Source organism: Dryobates pubescens, chromosome 16, assembly GCF_014839835.1.
Source record: "Dryobates pubescens isolate bDryPub1 chromosome 16, bDryPub1.pri, whole genome shotgun sequence".
In the NCBI taxonomy this organism is placed as follows: domain Eukaryota; kingdom Metazoa; phylum Chordata; class Aves; order Piciformes; family Picidae; genus Dryobates; species Dryobates pubescens.
Window position 1 is genome coordinate 3,327,356 of NC_071627.1, and position 24,445 is coordinate 3,351,800.

Below are 24,445 nucleotides of genomic sequence, written 5' to 3' on the forward strand. Positions count from 1 at the left end.
CGGATGTTCCCATAGGAAGAGGCCAGGCTAAGGCATTAAATTTTTAATGCAACATCCCCATCTGGTGGTCACTGTGTCTCCTTTAATATATTTACAGCTCTTTTCATGAAACGAAACATATGGTCCCACCAAAAATATTTTAAACATATGGAAAAACATGTCAGAACAGAAAGCTCAAATATTTAAACTTTCAAAGTTTGAATAAACTATTAAATTTTAAAATGTACAGATATCCAATAAATGTATTCGAGCATACACAAAATACATCAAAGTTTACAATTCCTTCATCACTGTAAGGCTCAATTTCACAGCTGCTCTTCATTAAAGTAGACAAAGACTACCTAACAATTTACCACAGAAATCTTTCAAACAGAAACTGCTGCTTCTGCAATTTCATGCAACAAATTTCACTGCATGAATCTACTTGTCTTGTGCACAGTGGGGATGGAAATCACACCAACTCTTTTCAACAAGAAACACATTACAAGCATTGCTTGACAGAGGAGGTGATAAAGATTGCCTGGCCAGTGCAGTTAAGGCAATGGAGTCCAGCCTGGTATCAAAACAACTGATTTTCACTCGTGCTCTAAGAGACATTAACCATAATCTTCCAGAAATGCAGTGAGTTGAGACTTTAAAACCATGCCCAAGTATAACTAGCTTCTGACACATTTATTGAAGAACTGAAACATTACACGGAGCAAGTAACGTCCAATTTTGATCACCCATGTGAAATACCTGCTCTATAAAGAATAGCTTGATTTACCTCTCATTCCTGTGCAAGGATTTTCTTTCAGCTCGTGGTCAGCCAGCTTTTCAGACTGTATTTTGCAGTGCTCTTCCAAAATTTTTGCTTGTACAAAATAATCATTCGTGTCCTGTGGCTGTATCTCATGCAGAATCATCTGCAGACGATCTGCACTTTCTACACATTAAACAAGAGGTATATTTAACGTGGGTTTGGGTTTTACTTCCAGTTCTTCAATGCAGATGCAATTCATTTTGGGTACAAATGAAAGCTATGAGCACTAACATTTGTAATTTTTTAAAATTAAAATCTAAAACTATGGTGATTATGAAGATTAAGGAAGAAACAAAACTGGATTTTCAATCATCAGCTTTGAAACAGATCCAAGAGAGTCTTCAAAATGGAAGATATTTTTTAACTCAGAAGTCAAGACAACCTCAATCATAAGTTAAATGAGTGAGTGAAGACCAGGACATAACATGAAATAACTGAAAGGGCGGGGTGCTAGGTCTAGTTCTGAATTACTGTAAGGCAACAGAACTTCAGGAGCTTCAGATTTTAACAAAATTCTGTTGAGGTTTTGTTTATTTGATTGTTTACCTGAATCACTATCCATTGGAATAAGACCTTCTGGTGATGAGCTCTGTACTACTGGTGATACTACAGCAGAGAGTTCATATGACATCAGAATGAGCCTGGCCACCATTTCCCTCCATTCAGCTACCAATGTCAAGTTGCTTAAAAAAATTACAAATAAAAAAAAGTCACAAACAAAAAACCCAATACAACATGGATTTTTTTTTTTACATTTAAAAGAAAGAACTGGAATTACAAACATTTCCACAACACTACTTATGAACACTATAAACAGGGTACGGTTTGAAAAGTCCTAAGACTGAGATTAATGCATACAAAGGAAGTACCCAACAGCTAGCTAAACAGAGCAGCAGCCATAAAGTTCTAAAAGCCACAAGTACCAGATTTCATTACAATCAACATTGTGCTTTTATGTTCCACTGTACTGAAATAGAGAGTTACAACTCACTATTTAGCAGTATGATTTACTTACTCTAAAGGTAATTGCTGCAAAGCCCCAGTTATACAATGTACTCTCCCATACATTGGGAATGATGCTGCTGCTGGAAGTAGAGACTTCTTAGCTTGAAGTATTTCTTCTTCAACATTTGCCAACAAAAGCTTGATAACTAAAATGTTAGAAAGCACAGATTTACATTATACGTACCTACAGTATTTTCTTAAAGAAACAAATCTGCTTTAAAGAACATACATAGAATACATAGAATACATAGAATACACCAGGTTGGAAGAGACCTTCAAGATCATCGCGTCCAACCTATCAACCAATCCAACACCGCCCAAACAACTAACCCACGGCACCAAGCACCCCGTCAAGTCTTCTCCTAAGAACCTCCAGTGATGGTGACTCCACCACCTCCCCAGGCACAGGTGCTGCACTTTGGCCACGGCAACCCCATGCAGCACTACAGGCTGGGGTCAGAGTGGCTGGAGAGCTCCCAAACAGAGAGGGACCTGGGGGTGCTGATTGACAGCTGCCTGAACATGAGCCAGCAGTGTGCCCAGGTGGCCAAGAAGGCCAATGGCATCCTGGCCTGTATCAAGAATAGTGTGGCCAGCAGGAGCAGGGAAGTCATTGTGCCCCTGTACTCTGCATTGGTTAGGCCACACCTTGAGTACTGTGTCCAGTTCTGGACCCCTCAGTTTAAGAAGGACATTGAGACACTTAACGTGTCCAGAGAAGAGCAATGACGCTGGGGAGAGGCCTTGAGCACAAGCCCTATGAGGAGAGGCTGAGGGAGCTGTGATTGTTTAGCCTGGAGAAGAGAAGGCTCAGGGGTGGCCTCATTGCTCTCTACAACTATCTGAAAGGTGGTTGGTCTCTTCTCCCAGGCAACCAGCACCAGAACAAGAGGACACAGTCTCAAGCTGCAACAGGGGTGGTTTAGGCTCAAAGTGAGGAGAAAGTTCTTCACTGAGCGAGTCGTTCATCATTGGAATGTGCTGCCCAGGGAGGTGGTGGAGTCACCATCCCTGAAGGTATTCAAGAAGGGATTGGATGTGGCACTTGGTGCCATGGTCTAGTCATGGGGTCTGTGGTGACAGGTTGGACTCGATGATCTTTGAGGTCTCTTCCAACCTTAGTGATACTGTGAATAAACCCTGTTTATATAATTCTATGGGAAGTACCTAGTAATTTATTTGTTTGCACTTTTCCACTCTTTTATAACTTAAGAGCTGCTGTTGATTTTCAGTTACTTAACTCCACCAATATTTGTTACAGCCAATTTAGCCTGTCTGAATGGGCAGGTTAACAGCAACCAAAATACACATAAAAATCCTATGATAAATAAGCAACTCTTACTCATTATGCCTCCTACCAAAAGCAATAAGGAAAAGCAGTAAAGCTCCAGAGACATATGAAAATACGAGGGTTCATTTCCCCACAAGCTTACCTGCCAAAGTGTTCTTCTCCACTATTGTGCTTTCATCCATGTGGGAGTTTTGCTCAATACATTTTCCTAAACAAATATGCTGTAGACCTGTATAGTGTACTAAATAATTCAACAAGTATGAAGCAGTGACACAATCATAAGGCTTGGTACTTGTGCTGAGATCCATTGCTGCTTCGAATAGGAGGCCGAGATTTTCAGAGTCCTGGGGGCAAAAAAAGCACAGTATTATTCATTTTACTGGGCTTCTATATTGCTTCAATGAAGCTACTTAGCACCCTGGAATTTAAGAACCAAGTTTGCTGGTACATCTTAAGAAACAGGCTATACACTGATCACCTTACACTCAAAACATGCAGGTGTATGTATTTAGCAAAGATACAATTACCTAAACACTGAGGAGGGGGACAGTCATTTAGGAAGCAGTATTCAAACATACACTTTGCAGGAGGATGGTTTGGGTTTGTTGGTTGGGTTTGTTTTTTTTCAATACTGTGTTTGCTAATTTGCTAATGGACAGAGAAGCAGAGTTTATCAGGAAGCAGTATTTGTTTTCAAGCACTTAGGAATCTAAAAGCAACTTTTCATGAAGTAATGAACAGAAAAAACAGTATTGAGTAAAACTGCAAAATTCAGGTGAAATTTTTTAAAAAGAGAATCAGATAATGAAATCTGAGTCCAACCAGAAAGGACAAAAAACAGAGATTAATTTCTTAAAATGCAACAGTAATCACATCAAAATGCCTCAATCATTCCCATAGGAAAGTCACAGCTAAGAAAGGAGCCTGTTTTAGCTATTTCTCTGATAATTCCTATTAACACTCAATGAACTTCCTGAACTCCTGCATTCATTTTCTTTGAGGCCCCTCACTACAGGAAGGACATTGAGTTGCTGGAGCTTGTTCAGAGAAGGGCAACAAAGCTGGTGAAGGGTCTAGAGAACAAATCCTATGAGGGAGCTAAGGAAAGTAGCACTGTTTAGTCTAGAGAAGAGAAGGCTCAGGGGAGATCTTACTGCTCTCTGCAACTACCTGAAAGGAGGTTGTGGTGATGTAAGGGTCAGTCTCTTCTCCCAAGTAACTAAAGACAGGATGACAGCTAACAGCTTCAAGGTGCACCAGGGAAGGTTTATACTGGATATTAGGAAAAATTTCTTCGCTGAAAGAGTGGTCAAGCATTGGGACAGGCTGCCCAGGGAAATATTGGATTCACTATCTCTGGAGGTGTTTAAAAAAACATGTAGAGATGGCACTTCAGGACATGCTTTAGTGAGCATGGTGGTGTTAAGTTGATGGTTGGACCTGATGATCTTAGAGGTCTTTTCCAGCCTTAATGATTCTATGATTCGTGAAACAAGCCTCCCTAGGCAAATACAGAAGCTGTGCAGAAATATACAGAAAATGCTAGGTGAAGAACACAACTCCAGACAACTTGGACTGACTTAAAATTTTCACGGATTATGCTGTGTACCTAACCCAAATACCCAGTATAAAATATAGGCCATCAATCTTTCACAAAATTCCTCCCTCTAAAATGTTTTTAATTACATACCTGTAAATTAAATGCAACATCACGTAGTTTCATCAAGAGCCCAAATGCCAGAGCCTTTACTGCCTCAAAAGTACTGGCAAAACACTGGAGCAAAGTTTGGACACGAGTAGAATCAATCTCCTGATCCAAACGAAAAACCTGTGGCTGGCCTGTCCAAAGAAATTAATGCCTTATATAGTTTTGCTGCACATCTTTACAGAATTTATTGCATACACATTTTGCTTAGTCATACTAAAAGAAGCATTAAAAAATTTAGCTAATGCATTATTGTAATACTACTTAATTATCTTAGGTCTTAAAATGCCATGTTGGAAAAAAGCTACCATATCCAAATAACTCTCAGCAACACAGCAAGTAACTTATTGCCATAACCAGAATCTCATTTACACACATTAATTTAGCACTAAAAGTAACCTTTGTTTTAGTTTTGGTTAAAAATTCATTTCCTAACAGCATGTAATACTAGAAGACAATTCATTTGAAACTAAAGTGTGTTTTGGGGTTGTTTGGGGGCTTCTTTTTACCATAGGAATGATCCCCTAATATACAAGCCGTTAGGATTTTTACTTTTCAGTTAGACGCCATAGCTTCTGGCAACTGAGGTAATGCTGCAAAGATGACAGACATTTTAGGATGTAAACAACTCCACTGCACTCCAGCACAGAACACAACAGCATCTAAATCCCCTTTACAGAAGTAATATCAGCCTTCTGAAATCCTAGAAGTGTTACTATGAACAATGCTCAATACGACTTTCTATTAAAACAAACAAAATGTTTAAACAGACAAGAACATGCCACAGATTCATAATCATAAAAGTGATGCATTCATGATCTATCAGATCTACCAAGACAGCATTTTTTCCTTCACACTCAAAACCAACTTATCTAACATTCCTCATTTCCTTACAAACAAAACCAAACCAGTAACAAAAAAAACCCCCCAGACATTTAACATCGCAATTTAAGATGGGTAACATCATTCTATGTTGGTTATACAATACAGAGACAAGATTTAGCAAGACCATCAATACTCCAAGGCTCTTACAAATAAATCTCCAATTTGCATTGCTATAACATTGCAAAGAGAATTTAAATAACAGAAGCACAACTTCACAAATTAAATTATGTTCAATTAAATTGTTTCTTATCTTCTATAACAATATCATGAGATATGCAAGCCTTATCAAGAATTTTTATGGTCACAATGTTTTAAATTATATATTATCTAGATCTTAGAACAGGAGAGGAGGCTAAAGCTATCAAATATATTAAATTGTGTCCAAATGTTTTCTTAACATTTAAAAATTCATTGAAAAACCTTGCTAAAACCCAGGCTATGCCAGAAAATCCCAATTTATGTAAGATGTTCAACAGGCCATAAATTTTTGCCTTTACAGCAACTTTCTGTTTTCCAAAAAATTCTTACTATCCTTCCTTCAGGTAAAATGGAAGTGACACAGGAAATGACACAGAATTTAGGGACTAAGAATATCATTTTACTTTGACATAAACTGACTAGCTGGCAGGAAAGAGTCTTCTTCAATACCTCCATTCCTACAGGCTATAAATTAGTCTTCTCACCTTCTGGAACAGAAAATATTTCTGCCACCAATCCTAAAATAGTCAGTGCAGAAAATCTGGTTGGGTGCGATGAACCAGGGAACAGTACCTCAAAAAGTCTGTTACACACAGATGACATGAAATCCTGAAAATCACAGCAAAAAAATTAAGTTTACTTTCTGCCCTACAAACAAAAAGTCTAAATATCTGAATTCAGGAAAATCAGTTGAGGAAAAGCAGAACTCAAAATAAGAAACAGCTTAACACTAAGAAATTGATTGAGACCCTTCAGATAAAACAGAAACACAAAAGAAAGGAAAAAAGAGGTTAAATACAAAGTAAGTCTTTACATGGAAGTCTATGTGCTGGAGTTCACATTCATTCTCTCACTTATCATTCTTGAGAGCAAGAAGGTGGCTGAAGCTCAATACATCTCTATTTTAAGCCCAAGACTGGGGATACATCTTCATTTGCTCCCCACTTACTGCTACTTCAGTTCACATCAGGAAACAAATAACCCATTATTGCTTTTGGAAAAAATTAACCTTAAAGATACCCTGCAAATGCTAATGCTACTGAGTTATTGAGCCAACAGTACATTCAGTCAAAATTCACCTCCCTAAGTGCATATAGAATAGACAAGGTCCTCAGCAGCCTTTTGCTTTACAAGTTTCTTCCTCCTGCACTGCACCATTTCCTAATACAAACACAGTCTAAGTTACACAGGCATGTTCTCAAGAGCAATGCACTATCCCACCTCTTGTATCAGTATCTCTAGCACTCTTACTTACTTTATATTGCTGCAAAATCTCCAAAGGATGCCTTTTGGTTGAGTTTTCAAGTAACTCCTGCTTGGCTTTATTTTGCTCCAATTTATAAAGTACCTGGGAACTTTCTTGTATCCTGCAAAATAACTTTTAGAACAAAAGACAAACACAGGTAAGGCAGGAATCATTGACAGTTAAGTAGGGGAGAGGGGATTTTCAGCTCATTTTCCAGATCATATTGCTTGTAATTTTTCACATATTGATTATATGTAGTGTAACACACAACAAATATTTCTCTTTACATTCCAAAAATCATGCTTTTTGCTCCCCATATCTTTGGTGACCAACCTTTTTCTCCCCCTCCCCTTTCACCTCCAACACCTTCTTGCACCCTTCTCCTTAAATTGATGTTTAGTCTTCTCCTCCCACCACTACATTTTCACAGAATTGCCTAGATTGGAAAAGACCTTTAAGTTCAAGTCCAATCACTAGCCTAATACAGACAAGTCCTTCACTAAACCATATCCTTAAGCACCACATCTATGTGACTCTTAAATACCTCCAGGGAGTCCACCACCTCCCTAGGCAAGCCGTTTCAATGCCTGATGACCCCTTCAGTAAACAAATTCTTCCTAATATCCAACCTAAACTTCCCTTAGCACAACTTGAGACCATTTCCCCTTGTCCTATCGCATTACTTGGATAATCAGACCTACTCCCACCTCTTCACAACCTCCTTTCAGGTAGTTGCAGAGAACGATAGGGTCATCCCTTGGCCTTCCTTTTCTCTAGGCTAAACACCACCAGGTCCTTCAGCCACTCCTTATGAGACACACTTTAGGCCCTTCTTTGGACATGCTCTAGTACTTCAACATCCTTCTTGTAGTGAGGGGCCCAAAACTGAAAATAGTACTCAAGATGCAGCCACACCAGTGCCAAGCACAGCAGTGAAATCAATTCCCTGATCCTATTTGCCACAGTATTCCTGATACAGTCCAGGATGTTGTTGGCCTTCCTGGCTACCTGAGCAGACTGCTGGCTCATGTTCAGCCATCTATCAATTAACACCCCCAGGTCCCTCTCTGTTGAGCTCTTCTCCCAAGCCTGTAATGCTGCCTGGGATTGCTGCAGCCACAATGCAGAACCCGGCATTTAGCTTTATTAAAATTCATACAATTGGTACTGGCCTACCAATCAAGCCTGTCCAGATCCCTCTACAGAGCTTTTCTATCCTCAAGCCAATCAACACTTCCACCTAGCTTGGTGTAGCCTGCAAACTTAGTGATGGTACACTCAATCCCCTCATCCAGACCATTGATAAAGATATTAAACAGGACTGGCCCCAGTACTGAGCCCTGGGGAACACCACTTGTGACTGGCTGCCAAATGGATTTAATTCCATTCACCACCACTCCGTGGGCCCAGCCATACAGCCAGTGTTTGACCCAGCAGAGTGTACATCTATCCAGGCCATGAGCAAAAAGTTATTTTCTGTGGAACACATGTTCCTCTATTAAAAACCTCAATGCATGCAATTTTTATAGCTTCAGAGTCTGGAGTTTGACTCACCTCTTTTATTACCCACTACTATTATTTTCTTTCTCATTGCACTCCCTGCAACACAATTTTCCCATGTCATGTTCCTCAGTGTACACCAGGCAAGAATGGAAAGGATGGACTTTCCTTTACACCAAACCTATTCCCTCATTTTTTCCCCCATCTCAAATGAATTATTTTCTCCTTCCACACTGCTTGCTTTTGCCAATAACATCTTCCAGAATGTTCTTTATATATCTACGGCTTCCTTGCTTAATCCACATCCTTCTGCATGTGACCCTGGCAATTTCCATGTTTGCATCCTCAATCCCTGCAGACTGTACCAGAACAGCCTCCACAATACTCCTCTACCTTGTCTTCCAAGTCAGGTTACTGGTAAGCCTACATAAACACACCCTTAGTCCACAACTGCAACGCAAAATTCATGGCGTGCTCCCACAGCATGCAGCTTTGCTATTAGTAAAGTTGGAACACCTCTGCTACAAAGACAGGCTGGGAGAGCTGGGGTTGTTCAGCCTGGAGAAGGGAAGGCTCCAGGGAGACCTAATAACAACCTTCCAATACCTGAAGAGGGCCTACGAGAAGGACGGAGAGAAACTGTTTACGAAAGCCTGTAGTGACAGGACGAGGAGCAATGGCTTCAAACCAGAGAAGAGTGGATTTAGATTGGATATTAGGAGCAAGTTCTTTACCATGAAGGTACTGGAACACTAGAACAGGTTGTCCAGAGAAGTGGTTGGGGCCCCATCCCTGGAGAAATTCAAGGTGAAGCTCAACAGTGCCCTAGGCAACCTGATCTCGTTGAGAATGCCCCTGCTTACTGCAGAGGGGGTTGGAATAGATGACCTTCCAACCCAGACCATTCTATGATTCTATGATATGCTGATAAAGATTAAAGTAACACTCTACCATTAAACAAAAATTTGATCTTGAAGCCATCCTTGCCTGCAATGACTACTACCATTCAGTTGAGTAATATATTGCACATAGTCCTGGTATTAGAGCTTCTACTCTTTCAGATAAACAACTTTATACCATACCCATCAGACATTCTTTATAGTTTGAAATTACCTTTCTCAGTAAAGAACCTATCTGTTGCCTTACTGAAGGAGACTGGTTATTCAAGTTGTACATCAGAAAAAAATGAATTAGTTCCATTTCTTCCACAGACACGATTTCTGTGCTACGGTGAGTTTCACACAGCAAACCTAAAGCATCAATGCAAACCTGAAAGATACGTAGATGTTAACCACAAAGGAGTTACAGACACCTATTACAACATCTTTGTCTTAACACAAGGCTGACACAGTACTTAGGATCAGAGCAATTCTTCTAACTAAAAGACATACAAAAAAAGTTGTCCGTTTACCTGATTGTGCTGATGAACTAGACCCTGTTTGATACATGCAGTGGATACAAGACCATTGCTGATGATATTTGAAAGTTCCAGGTGTCCATGAGCCCTGGCTGTTCTTAGGCATGCCATTAATGCTCCAAGAGCTCCTCTAGTACTGCAAGAGCCTAAAGAAAATGAAAGCCAGTAATAATTTTAGTTCAATTAAACAACATACTAATTGCAACACTCGTCAGCAAATCCCAATGCTTCCAACATGTGACCCTCTATCCCCCTTTCATTTTTTACTCAGTAAACCCCAACAGACAGTTTCTGTCAGAGATTAAATTGAGTTCTAAATCACCTGATTTCCAAAAAGCTTTGTCCTGAACATGTCAAAAAAGAACCTTGAGGTCTCAAACCCCCTGATTTTAGAGATACACTAAATTATGCAGAAATTACAAGGCAGTCAATCTCATATCCACATATTTGCAACAAAAAGCAATCTGTAAAGCCCTGTCTCAGGACATGCCTGTGTAAAACCACAAAAATAGTGTTAAAAAAATAGCAGTATGTAAATCTTGGCATGAAAAGAGAACACACAGTTAGAACAGCAATTAGTGCTTATGGCATGCAGACACACTTATGATTATTATGAATTTCCCCTTGAAGTATTAACAACAATAACAACCATCTGGGAATTTTCTCCCAAATTACTATTACAATTAATAATAACAGAAGATCACTTTAAAAAAAAATCATATGCAGGATGCATTTTCTTACCCAGATTAGCACCTGCAGAAGCCTGAAGAACTCTAATCATGTAGTTCAGACTGTCAGGGCTACATTTGAGCAATTTTGGTAAACAGTAATCTGTTATATAAGTAGCTTGGTCATGGTTCCCTTCACACAGTACTACTAAAAGAGGAGAAACCCAGATGTCATGCCACTGGTCAATCCGAGTGCTTTCTTGAAAGTTCAAAGTAAAATGGGCTTTGTGATTTGTAAACATGGTTTCCAAAAGATCACTAGCATAGGGTGCAAGAGACTGATCCTTCATCACATCCAAGATCTGTGCTGGAATTGTTCTGTCCAACTGCAGTATATGTTCGGTGCCCATACACTTCACAAGAGAGCCAAGAGAAGCGTATTTCCCTCTTACGTGCCATTCCAAGCTCAGTAAATGCTTTAGCAGCCTTGCAAAGAATGGGTCTGATTTTTCATTGCATCCAGTAACGGTGTGTTGGTGTATCTGAAGAAGATTCTTGAATATCAATTTGGTTTGGTGTCTAACAGCATCCAGAGGGTGTTCCCAGTGTGTGTAAACGTATTCCAGCAGCTTCCCAATTAGGTCACAATTCCCATTAAGTTTGAGTTTTAGATTTGGGGAACATGAAACCAGGGCAGCCAGTGCTGAATTAGTCCAAATAGCAAGGATTCTAGACAAAGACGTTGCCATACTGGATTCTTTTAACCTTTACACAAAAAATAAACAAACAAAGAAAAAAAGAAAAAAACACAAACCCACAAAGTTCATTATTTGCATTTGAATACATAGAATACATAGAATAAACCAGGTTGGAAGATCATCGTGTCCAACCCATCAACCAATCCAACACCACTTAAACAACTAACCCCTGGCACCAAGCACCCCATAAAGTCTTCTACTGAAAACCTCCAATGATGGCGACTCCACCACCTCCCCAGGCAGCCCATTCCATTTTGTCAAAGAAATATTAATTGTATTACATAAGAAGTATTCATCACATTAGTTTACATCACACTAAAACACGTAAAGAGACACTAACTGCTGGCTGAACAAAGAGTTAACACAAAAAGGAGGCGGCAAACTGGATGTTGCAAAGTTACCTGATAGGTAGTTTCCTGACATGCTGTTAACTGGTCACAGCTACAACTTCTAAATACCCAGAAAAGAAAACTGACAAGCTACTAGGCTTGCTTTTTAAAAACAACAATTAAAATTAATATCCATATCTTTGAGCAATGTTATATTACTGCACGCTTCCTGAAAGTAGAAGGAAAATCTTTTCCTGCCATATGAAACCATAAATCTCAGTACCACGTAGGAAAAAACAAAAGCACAAAAAATACCTCCAAGGCAGGAACAAAGGTTGAACTAAATACACATTTTAATCTCCTATGCAATAGTGTTGGCAGTCAAAGCAATCAATGCTTGCAACCAGAAAAAATAATTTAATGCCATCCTACCTCAAGTAATTCTAGTCATTGGCACATTTTGTTTTCCTCTGTACTTTCAAAAGCATAGGAGCTGATGTTTTATTTTAGCATGCAGGGGAAAACTGCAATTTTGAACTATTTAGGCCATATCAAGACATCGTATTTTTCAAAATGAAAGAGTTATTCTGGATGTACAAAAAAAGATTACATTTACATTGAAAACATCAAAGAGATGTTCCAACAGGACCATATGAGCCATGCAAACAAAAGACAGGCTTACTCTGAACTCAAAGACAACAAGACTGATGCAATATCTAGTAAGAGTTTCTCTCCATTTTCACCCATGCTGCCATTCTTCCATTCCAGCATAGCCAGTGCTCCATGGCAAAGAAAAAGAAGAACTGAGTCAGGGATTTCTTCCATACACAGAGTTCCACAGTTCCTCACAAACCACGCTGGCACACCTGTGTGTTTCACTGAGCCAAGGAGCAAGCCACTGATCTGTAATAACAAAACAGCACAGCACAAGAGAAGAGGCATTTTGTGCATAACTGAGAATCCTACTTCTGAAGACATCTTTTTTTACACTATTTTTCTCTAATTCCTGCAGCAAGGAGAGAACAAAGGATTTACACTCCGGCAAAGGACTGATGGAGGTTGGCAAGTCCCACTAGCTGCATCACCAGAGCCTCTGAACAACATTGGTAGCACTGCTTAACAACACGATGACATTTCAGTCTTCAGCGAAGAAATGCACTTACCAAGGAAGGCAATTCTTCAACTGGCTCATACATAGTCTTAATAAACAGAATAACAGCCAGGCCTGAGGCAGACTGGACAGTTTGCAGGAGACTCGCTGCATGGCAGAGAAAGATATTTTTCATTAGAGTGCAGCAAACCTTCTGTTCTAGAAATATATGTCAAACTTATAAATATGGTACTGAATTTTCCTAGACTGCTTGCTATTGTATGCTCACAAATCCATCGTGTGTGCCTGCCCAGCAAGAATTAATTAATTTATGCTCTAGTGTAACAGGACACTATTCATATCTCTTAACAGATAAAAAAATATAGACTGGCCCAGAGAGAGGAGGATTGTGGCACAGTCTACGGACATTTATATTAAATTTATATTAAAGTTCTATTTATATTAAATTCCACTGTACAAAAATATCCGTGTAAGAAGTAAGCATAATTAGTTATACTGCACTAATAAATAGTTCTGACAGAACAGTTGATATGGATATGTAATTTTTTTCTAGGCACAGACATTCAGTGAGTCTCAAAAGTATTTCTGTTAGTTTCTGATTTATTAGTAAGAGCAAGTAAGGGGAAATACCTTGGGTTTTTTGTAGTAGAACAAAATCATGACCTACAAATCATAGGTTGTTGAAAGACCTACTACTGCTCCATTACCATTAATCTCAGCTGCTCCTACTTCCATTCAAGCTAAACTAAGTTTTCATACAAACTGTGTGTTTACTGCAAAGACACACTGACTTAAAATATTACTTAAAATGTTACTACACTTACCATCCATTAGGAAGTTTGTGGAGCTTTTCAGTAAGCTACACATACTTTGCCACACAGAAGACTCACGGTGTTTCCAAAGACTTCCCTGGATGTTTTCTGGTAGTTTCTGCACAAGCATCATTGACACTTTAATGCCTGTCAATAAATCATGCATCAACTGAGTCTGAACAATATGATTTCCATGCTTCTTTCTGTGGAAAAGAGATGAGAGGCATGGACATTATTAGGAATTGAAGACCATTTTTCACCATCCACAGAAAACTATATTTGGCCCACTTCAGACAGAACGAATGGTTAAAACTAATTTATTGAGTTGACAAGATAGATAACTATAAGAAAACAGAAAGAACTCAAGGGCAGTGTTTTAAAAAGACATTAACAAACATAATGACAGTTTGCTACAATTTCTGGAGGTTCCTGTGACAAATTTTCACTTATATGATTCTGAGCAGAGTTGATCTTTTCCAGCAACTTTCCTAAAAGACCAATAGAACACAGTGTTGCTCCTTTCTCATTTTTCCTACACGTGTGAAACATATTTCTACGACTAGACTTTCTTCTAACATAAAGACAGACAACATGTAGGATTTTAATGTATAAGACATTCAATTAAGGACCCTTCTCCTCTGGGTATCTGATGAGACAACACAGTGAAGACGCTTCTTTTTATGAAATGTCAAGAAATTAAATGATGACTGCTGTAAACAGACTAAACAGGATATCAACACTGAATTAAACACTCGTGGAAAGCAGAAGAGTATTACTCTACCTGAATTTTCGTAAGTGTCTAGTCACAGCTCAATTAATAAAATCACAATCCAAAAGCCTCCCATGAAAGTAGTAGCTCTAGCACAGTATCAGTACCTTAAATGTTACCACCTTTCATTTTCTTCCTATTCTCTCTTATATCATCATACTGACACATATAAAAAAAACCAAAGCCACTCAGCAGCAGCCTTCTTAAATTTAAATATACATATAATTGTAAAATAATATTTCCATCTTTCATCTATGTATGGTTATCAAAGTGATATTCCAAACCATACCAGACTATCTTGCCAGAGTGAAATAAAAACAGACAAAACACAGCTTATATTCAATTCACTTGCCTGCTTTCTTCCTGTATGTCAAGTAGTGACTTCTGCAGAAACTGAAGAACTAGTGAAAGTAAGTATGATATGGATTTATTTAAAAGAGAAACTGAACATAAAAATTCCAGCAAAGCAATACACATCACAAGCAGACACAATGAACAGTTATCCATATAGTGGTGTTTCTTCCACTCCATGAACAAATTGAACTGATATTTGAGTACAGAACCAAAGAAGCAATGATAAAGCCCAATCTCAAGCTGGTCTGCAACAGTGTGGTACAAAACAAGTAGGTTTCCAACCCACTTGGCCTAATCCTGTGAGGTATTGAGAGTTCTGGTTCCACAGTGAAAATGATCAAGAGCTAAGGACAGAGCAACAACAGAAGGTCCACAGGAAGCTGTGAAAATTAATTGCACGCTGAGAACACAGTATGTCAAATTACCCCATATTACTAAGAGAGGAGACTTCTCCAAATTATTGCCAAACAAAATTCCTGCCATAGAAGGCCTGGACTTGCTACAGTCAAGACTGGCTGTTAACAGCTCACCGCTACCTAATTCAATTTCATCATGGGGCACAGAACAGAGAACACTTCACTTAAGGTAGCATCAACTGCCCCAGCCCTTTGAGAATCACTCACTGTACACTTTCAGATTTGTATGTAGGGCTGATCAATAAAGCAATTTTGACTCCTGGAAATTAAAGGTACAAACCAAGGTAAAGTCTGTGACATAAAAAAATTGTATGTGAGGGCACTAGTTATAAAAAATTAACCAAAAGGAAATTAGATCTGATAGATCTTTATGCCTACCTCATGTTATTTCTTCTCACACACACACACACCAGTAATCTACAGTGAAACTGTATTACTATAAGTATAACTTTACCTTCTTCAAAGAGGTTCTTAATACTTGTTCTACCTAGAGGAAAGAAAACACATTTTAACTACTGAATACTAGCCAAAGCTATCTATTTTTCATCAAGTGTAAACATTACTTTATGTGCTGCACCAAGACAATGCTGAACCAGTTAAAACAGAATTCAGGATGTTCCATGTCATCATACCTAAGTTGAAGTCCTCCATGCAGGAAGCAAGACTGTCCAACACTTTTCTGTACAAATATACATCTGTGGTTTTCAGTTCCTCCCTAAGGCAGCATGCAAAGCTTTGTACAGCTAGTGTCATAAACTGTTCCGGAAGACAATTTAGTGAACTGCAACAGTAAGAAATAGCACAATCAGTTAGTTCATACTCAAAGTCAATGTCAACTAAAACTCCAGTAACAGACATGAGTCCAAAGAAGGGCCACGGGGATGATCAGAGGGCTGGAGCACCTCTCCTATGGAGGCAGACTGAGAGAATTGGGGCTGTTCAGTCTGGAGAGGAGAAGGCTCTGAGAAGACCTTACTCGTTGCCTTGCAGTATCTTAAGGGATACAAGAAAGCTAGTGAGGGACATTTAAGGGTGTCAGGTAGTGACAGGACTAGGGGGAATGGCACAAAAATAGAAATGGGTTGATTCAGATTGGATGTTAAGAAGAAATACTTCACCATGAGGGTGGCGAGACACTGGAAGAGGTTGCCCAGGGAGGTGGTGGAAGTCCCATCCCTGGAGGTTTTAAGGCCAGGCTATATGGGGCTCTGAGCAACCTGATCTAGTGTGAAGTGTCCCTGCCAATGGCAGCAGGGTTGGAACTAGGTGATCCTCAAGGTCCCTTCCAGCCCTGACAATTCTGATTCTATGATAGATGTTGCTTCCTGCATGAAAACATATTCTGTTTAAAAAAAAACCAGGCATGTTCTAATTTTGGAGCTAGAAAGCCTGTCAGAAAAGTATAAAGCTCTAGCATGTAACCAAATATAGGATGGAAGTCCTGCATCTCTCAGGACAGCAAAACTTTTGGGACATGAGATTAAGACAGCCAAGCACTGTATTGCAACTGTTAAGGCTGTAATAAATTCACTGAAGAAATACAGTAATTTTGCAGCAGAAAAAATTGTGATAAAAACAGTAGAAGAAACCACAGTTTAGTTGTAACTCCTCTGAAGAGCCCTCTCTTGATGTTGTCAGAGTTGATTTTTTTTTAACAGAACTATTTCAAATTTCTACTCCAATATTGGATTTTAAAATTTGAAGTGTTTATTACACACTATGGCATCTTTCCAGTAAAGAAATGGATTGAAATAATACTTTGAAGTTATTTATCCAATTTTATATATATTATTATTTACAATTAAAATTTTTAACAGAGCAAGAAAGAATAACAGTACATACTCACTCACTAGTACCATAAATTTTAAGTAATTAAACTACAGTAATTAGTAGCATATGAATAGTTTCTAATTTCTAGGTAAGAAGTGCAGCTGGAAAAAACAACATAAAGGCTTACTATTCAGTTACCTTGCTAATACTTTCTTTAAGGGATTCTTCATACTCAGTGAAAAATACATCTCTCCCAAAATATCCAAACAAGCTTTAACCATAGGATCACCTGGAGAGTTTTGATCCATCTTCTTCACCGATGGTATAATCTATAATCAACAGAACATACGATTTAGAAAAACTATATACTTTCATCACTAACTGAGGCAGAACTTCCTCTCATCCATGGATATGGTGCAAAACTGTCCTCTCTTTACCATATCCCATTGAGTTTTAAGTGTTGAATAATGTTCCAAGAACTCTTCTAATGTCAAAAGAAAGACATACAAAATACAAAACTTGGTATCGCTTCCCTTCCATCATCTTCAGTATTGTAGCCCTTGCTAATTTAAGTAATAGAACTACATTTCTATCTACATGTGCAGCCTTACCCACTGCTTTTTACCTGCTGCTAGGAATGCTCAAAACATTATATAAAGTTTATTTCATAATTCTGTTTCAAATTAATAGTTGTCAAGGGTTAAGGCACATGACAGACTGTCATTAAACAAAACCTACAGTAACAGTTAAGTCTTACCTGTTTAATACACTGGATCTGCTGGATGCCATTGCTTAGCTGTGCACAGTGTAAAAGCAGAGATGCCAGGTTTTGCTCTCCATCCTTTGAAAACCCTACATTTGGAAAAGGAGACTCTTTTTAGAAAGGAATTACAGCATTTCTAATTTATGATTAAAAAAAATCACTGCTTAATTCTTAGGGGGTTCTCCTGCTTCGTTAAACCTACTGGTGCCACAATCCCTTAAGTTACAACACCTTAGCACCGTTTTTTTCCTAACAATTAAAAACCCACCTGTTTCACAGCAACACACTAGTAGGCTGTATCTTTGGTGTGAAGACCAGTTTCACACAATCACAGCATGGTTGAAGCTGGAAGAGACCTCTGGAGGTCATCTGATCAAATTCACCCGGCTCAAGTAGTGTCACCTTGTGGTGAATGATGCTTATGTCCAAAATTATGCCCCGAATACTGCCAGGACATGTCCCTGCGTGTTTCGCTCAAAGCCCCTCTTCCGCCTCCTCTCTGAAGTGAGGTATTTTGGCGCCAAGTTAACAAAGGGACATGGCATCAGCGAGGCCAGCTAAACAACCAGCCTGGGCGTGTTTTCCACCTCTGTGGTAAACAAGGTTCACATGATTTACTGGTTGTTACCTGCGCTGTTTACTGCGTACACTTATACTGTATTCGGTAAAACACCACATCATTAATTACTCTGTTTACAAAGGTTGCTCATTTGACCAGTATTCATTGTTGCAAATATTAAATAGGGGTTGTTTTAGTAAACAAGTGCCTGTATTCGTGCTTGTGTTTACCCCACGCACCACATGACCAAAAGATCTGCTTTGCTTGCGATCCAACCAGAGACCAGAGCACCTCGCTTCGAACCACAGCTGCTCGCCTGAGCACATCTGTTGCCATCCGCAGCAGCCAGCTCAGCCACCGCTAGCCATTGCCTGGTTACAGGCGACGCCGTACTGGGTGCAGGCACAGGAGACTGCGTTCCATGTCCCACGACCAGAGCCAGCCATTGCCTGACCCATCACCGAGTGAGGGAACCGCGGCAGCCCGTGTGCACTGCACCTCCCGACCGAACCCCAGGAGCCATGGAGGGAGTAGCCCCGCTCTTGCTGAGGAGCCGTTCCACCATGCCCTGCAAACCTCGGCAGCGAGGCTTTCCCCTCTGAGCAGCAAGGCCTTTCTGAGGCAACGCGCCACGTGGTCCAAGCTGCAAAAGCCTCTGAACGTTTGCCCAGAAGGGAGAAGCAGCAGCCACGCAGTCAGCGCCATTTCCAGTTTCCTTACTGCGGCACACCTGTGTCATAATTCCTGGACTAAAATTGCAGGATCAAGGACAGAGTCTGCAAAAGTTCTTAGTTCTTGAGTAAACCAAGTATTTCTTTATAAAGTAACTACTGAAGTTTGTGCCTGTGACCGTTTTAGGCTGTGCCTTTAAGAAAGGGACAGTTGCTGCAACACTCTGGCTGAATGTAATGAAAACAAAGATAAAGTCTAAACGACTTTCATTGGTAGATTGGTAGAATGCAACTTCAAGTTTTAGTTCAGTTTTGAGTCTCAGCCAGTTCCAGTCTGTTCTGTTCTGTTCGGCCTGCCTGCTTCTCTCTCTCTGAGCAACAGCCGTTGGCCAGAGCTGACCCTGAATAACAGATACAAGAACTAATCCTTGCATGCGCTTTGAGCCTAACAGAATTTCCTCCTTAATAATGACCCTTTCTCTCTCTAACCCTTCTTGGAAAAACAAGGAGGTAGGGGGAGAGAGGCAGGTACAGAGGGGGAACCCTCCTGTGGCGGGAGGAGGGAGTTTTGTTCTGTATTACTTTCTTTGCTATATATTTCTGTATATATTGTAAATACTGTATATTGTGTATGTGTTCACTGCATTTCATCCTGCTTGTAAATATAGCTGGTATCCATTTTGCTTCTCCGATTGAGATAGCTGTGGTTTCTTTCTCTGTGAGGGAGGGAGAACTGAACTTTCTCTCACCACCACAGTGTCAAGCCACTGTTTGTGGGCTTGCTGGTGCCCTCTCTTTTCAAATTAAGTTCTTTCCTCTAAATTTCTGAATTATCCAAGTAATCTAAATTGTTCAAATTGCCCATATATACACATTCTGTGAAGCTGGTTCTTCCGACTGAATACCAGCACCTGTAAATATCAACTGTAAATGATTTGTGGCATAGTTTGTATATAAATTAACATATTTGTTAAGATCTCCGTGGCTCATGCATCACTACAATATTTATAACACACCTAGAGCAGGCTGCCCAGGACTACAGCCAGATTGCTTTGATACCTTCAACAGGAGAGACTCCACAACGTAGTATCATAGTATCAGTCAGGGTTGGAAGGGACCACAAGGATCATCTAGTTCCAACCCCCCTGCCATAGGCAGGGACACCTCACACTAGATCAGGCTGGCCAGAGCCTCATCCAGCCTGGGCTTAAACACCTCCAGGCACGGGGCCTCAACCACCTCCCTGGACAATCCATTCCAGGGCTTCACCACCCTCATGGTGAAGAACTTCTTCCTCACAGCCAGCCTGAATCTCCCCACCTCCAGCTTCATTCCATTCCCCCTAGTCCTATCACTACCTGAGATCCTGAGAGGTCCCTCCCCAGCCTTCTTGCAGGCCCCCTTCAGATACTGGAAGGCCACAATTAGGTCACCTCAGAGCTTTCTCTTCTCCAGACTGAACAGCCCCAACTCTTTCAGTCTGTCCTCATAGAAGAGGTGCTCCAGCCCTCTGATCATCCTCGTGGCCCTTCTCTGGACACGTTCCAGCACGTCCATATCCCTCTTGTAATAGGGGCTCCAGAACTGGAGGCAGTACTCCAGGTGGGATCTCAGCAGAGCTGAGTAGAGGGGGAGAATCACCTCCCTTGACCTGCTGGCCACATTTCTCTTGATGCAGCCCAGGATCTGATTGGCTTTCTGGGCTGCAAGTGCACATTGAGAGCTCATGTTGAGCTTCTTGTCCACCAGCAACTTCCCTGGGAAACCTGTGCCAGTGCTTAGAACATCTTGTGGTTTAGTTTGTGCCCATGCCTTCTGTCCCATCACTGTTCAACACAGACAAAAGCCCCTGTCTGTTTGCTTTATGTCCTCCCTTCCAGATGTATTTTACACATTGCTAAGATCCCCTAAGCCTTCTCTTCATCACACTGAGAAGTCCTAGCTCTCTCAGCCTTTCCTCATAGGAGAGGATCCTTCATCATCAGTAGCCCTTCACTAGATGCTCTCCAGTATGGTTTTTATGTTGTTGTGGTGTTTTTTTTTAAAGTAAAGATCACTGTAAGTTTATCTCATTAAACAATAATTTTTAAGAATTAAATTAATTTTTGAAAAAACACACAAAACAAAAGAGTGTTTGAACAGTATCTTTAAATCAAGTTCACTACAGGAAATACACAGATGAGGAAAATGCACTCAAAATGATGTCCAGAGATTCCTTGCAACCACAACTGTTCTGTGATTCTTTAAAACTCAGCACTATCCCACATACTAAAGCTAGTGCTTTGTGTAGCACTGCAAGTGGGACTACAAGTAGGAGCTCCTATCACCTTCCCATGAATAATGAAATAAAAGAGCTTTCCAACCAAAGATAGGGTACCCTAAAGAATTCTTCTAACTCTGTCAAGGTAACAAGTCATTGTCATTACAAAATAAAAATAAAACACAAACACACTTAAAACCCACAAGACATAGAATATAATGGGGAAAAATGTATTGATTCCAGTAGCTACACAAAGGCATTAAACAGAAAAGGAAATTACACAGTCCAGACAAAAACATTCAGCTTACTTTGAAGTTTTTCGAGATGTTGTTGGTCAAGAAAAAATGCATCCACCTGAATTTCCTTCTTCTTCTTTAAAACCATTTTAGCTGATTGAGAAACCTGCTAAAAAAAATGTTTTAAAAGCATAATTACAAACACTTGCTATGATAATGGGTTTTTTACCATCCTGAAATGATGTTTATTGCATTATCTGTGCAATCTGTATTTTTTTCATAATAGCTCTCTTCACAAACTTCAGTTATTTCAAGCATTTTGCCCAAAATTCACCCAGCCTTCACGGCACAACATAGAAGTCACAGAGAAATCGGACTTTCTGGATGAACAACAAACTTTTGTCAGTGGAGTTTTTACTGCACCCTTCATGTAGTCTGTGACATGCCTCTATATAACAGTTTGAAAATACCACGCAGAAGCTTGGAAACACCACCACAAAACTTCCATTGCTCTGTTGCATTGGTTGCAACTTGCTGAAGTTGCACTAAAGGTAGAACGGTGGAGCAAAGCAGTTTTGTCTGCATTTGCTATGATGGATGTTGCAAAGAGTAAATTATTGTTCTGCCTTAAGGTAATGACAATTTTAGGTGCACCAGTTTCACTGGTCATTATCACAGAAGAGCTGAGGTTGGAGGGGGCTCTGGAGGTCATTGGGTTCAATCCCCTGCTCAAACTAGGACACCTGGATACAGGACCATAGCCAGGCAGCTTTTTAGTGTTTCCAAAGACAGGGACTCCACAACCTCTATGGACAATCTGTGCCAGTGCTGGAACACCCTCACACATCTAGTGCTTCTTGCTATTCAGAGGAACCCTCCTGTGTTTCCGTCTGTGCCAATGGCCTCCTGTCCTAACACGACGCACCACTAAAAACGAGTCCTGCTGCAGCCTCTTTGCACCCTCCCTCCACGTATTTATATACACTGACGATAAGACCTCCCAGTGGATTATCTGGTCCCAGCTGACAATAATCAGCGTAATTCCTTTTATTTTATTCTAAAAACAAGTGGCCTCGACCTTTTTCCCCAGGCAGGAGGGGAATCACCACGGCCACACGACGGCAATCACCAACGTGCCGGTGCCCATGCTGGATGGCCAACACGCGAGCCCCGACAGCCTTCGAGCGGCCTAGGAAGAGCGTCTCACGGGCCCCGCTGCGGAACAAGCGCTTCACGCTCTCCCTGACCGTCCGAGACCGCCGAGTAACCCCGAACCCACAGCAGCTCCCAGCGCGCAGCCAGGCCGAGCGGGTCGCACCCGCCGCTGACTCAGGCGCAGACCCCTGGGGCTCCCCTGCCCGGCCTCACGGCGGGCGGCAGCGCAGATCCGAGGAAGCGGAGGTAGAGCAGCCGACCGCAAGAACCCTGCCATGGAAGCCGCGGCAGAGAGAAGAAAAGGCAACAAGAGAAACGGAGGGTCGCCCGTCATTCGCCGGCACACTCACCTGCGGGCGCCGCTTGCCTTCCGGTCTCCACCGCCCCGCCCACGCTACGTGCCCCCCGCCACCAATCAGGGCGTGGGGACCGCTCCGGGGATGCTCCCGGCTTCCGGCACAGCCCCCGGCAGCAGGTCCCGCGCCGCCTCACGGCGGGACGGACCGCTTGGCTTGGTGCTGCTGGGGGGCCGCGGCAGGTTTCTGCCGAGGCTACTCCGGCGGAACGGTGACCAGCCCTGTTCGCTATCCGACTGCGCCGCGGCGGTGGCCGCAACATGTAGCTGGGTTTCTTTGGGAAGTACTGGCGTTCACTAAAAGATAAATCAACGAGAGAGCCGCCGGCCCCTGAGGCACGACTAGCTTTCCTTACTTTAATATGTACTCCTAGCTTGGGGGAAAATTGGTGGTAGCTTTGATGTGTCTCACGATGGCACCAGCTCGTGTTTCTGAGCAGTTGCACTCCCTCCTCGGTTCCCGACTTTCCTCAGCAGTTTTAAATGACCGCCATTTGTCATGAGCCCTCGCTGACCGCAGGGGCTGGAGGCATCCCTCCGGAGCCGGCTGCTTTTCGGAGCCAGAGAAAGCAAACGCTAGCGAAGCTTCCAATGCCAATCATGCTCCTCTAGGCACGAATCCTTCCCTCTTTCGTCCCCTTTTTTTCCCTAAGGAGCAGAAAGGGCATGAAGAAACACTTTGCAAAAATCCTATAAAAATAACTTGATAAGAGACGTCCACTTAATTTAAATTTCTATTACCTAAGTTGGACCAGATCATAGATGATTCTTGAGGTCCCTTCCCACCTGGCACTCTATTATTCTGTGATTTGTTTGCTTGCACTTAACCATCTTTCTTGATCAGTCCTTATTAATCAGTTCTTAATCTGTCACCATTCCCACATTTTCTTAGACTGTAAAATGCTGAACAAAAACCAAGAAGCATTTTCTTTTTAGCCAGAGCAGCTTATTTTTCAGTGGGTTTTTTAAGTGTTTTATTTGTAAGTATTCAGCAAATACATTGTGTGACTTTCACAATCCTCCCAGGTCCCATTTGAATTGCATGTAACAAGAGAATTTGTAATAGGCTGTCAAATGGGATGGTCTTTCCCTGAATTCCTGAATTGTATTTGGCAATACAATTGCCACAATATGGAAGCTAGTAGAAATATTCAGTCTGTAAATACCTGGCTCCAAGGCTGGTGCTGCAGGCAGGGCTTTGGGTTCTTTGATAATGCCTGGGTTTGTAGATGCCAGGATGGATGGTAGTACGTGGGGAGAGGCTTATCTCATGGTGGGGAAAGGATTCTAGGACAAGAACCAGCAGGGCTCATTCACAGAGCTTTAAACTAGAGTTGAAGGGGGGTGGGGCTGTTGCTGGGCTCGCACCAGTGGGGCAGTGTCCTGGTGTTATTGTGGATCAGAAGGCCT

At 41.1% G+C, this 24,445-nt stretch overlaps 1 protein-coding gene across 1 annotated transcript; it reads right to left on the reverse strand.

Moving 5' to 3' along the window:
* Nucleotides 1–1,813: 1,813 nt before the first annotated feature.
* THADA (THADA armadillo repeat containing) lies at nt 1,814–23,060 on the reverse strand. The gene is made up of 18 exons (XM_054168265.1): nt 23,031–23,060; nt 21,598–21,694; nt 17,794–17,888; nt 17,235–17,365; nt 15,899–16,047; nt 15,721–15,753; nt 14,849–14,897; nt 13,736–13,930; nt 12,968–13,058; nt 12,487–12,707; nt 10,783–11,482; nt 10,044–10,214; nt 9,746–9,901; nt 7,142–7,264; nt 6,372–6,495; nt 4,789–4,937; nt 3,241–3,442; nt 1,814–1,953 (listed from the first exon to the last, which is right to left on the reverse strand). Exons 2-18 carry the CDS (start codon nt 21,671–21,673, stop codon nt 1,814–1,816), a joined length of 2,805 nt encoding a protein of 934 aa, XP_054024240.1. The 5' UTR covers nt 21,674–21,694; nt 23,031–23,060.
* Nucleotides 23,061–24,445: the final 1,385 nt, after the last annotated feature.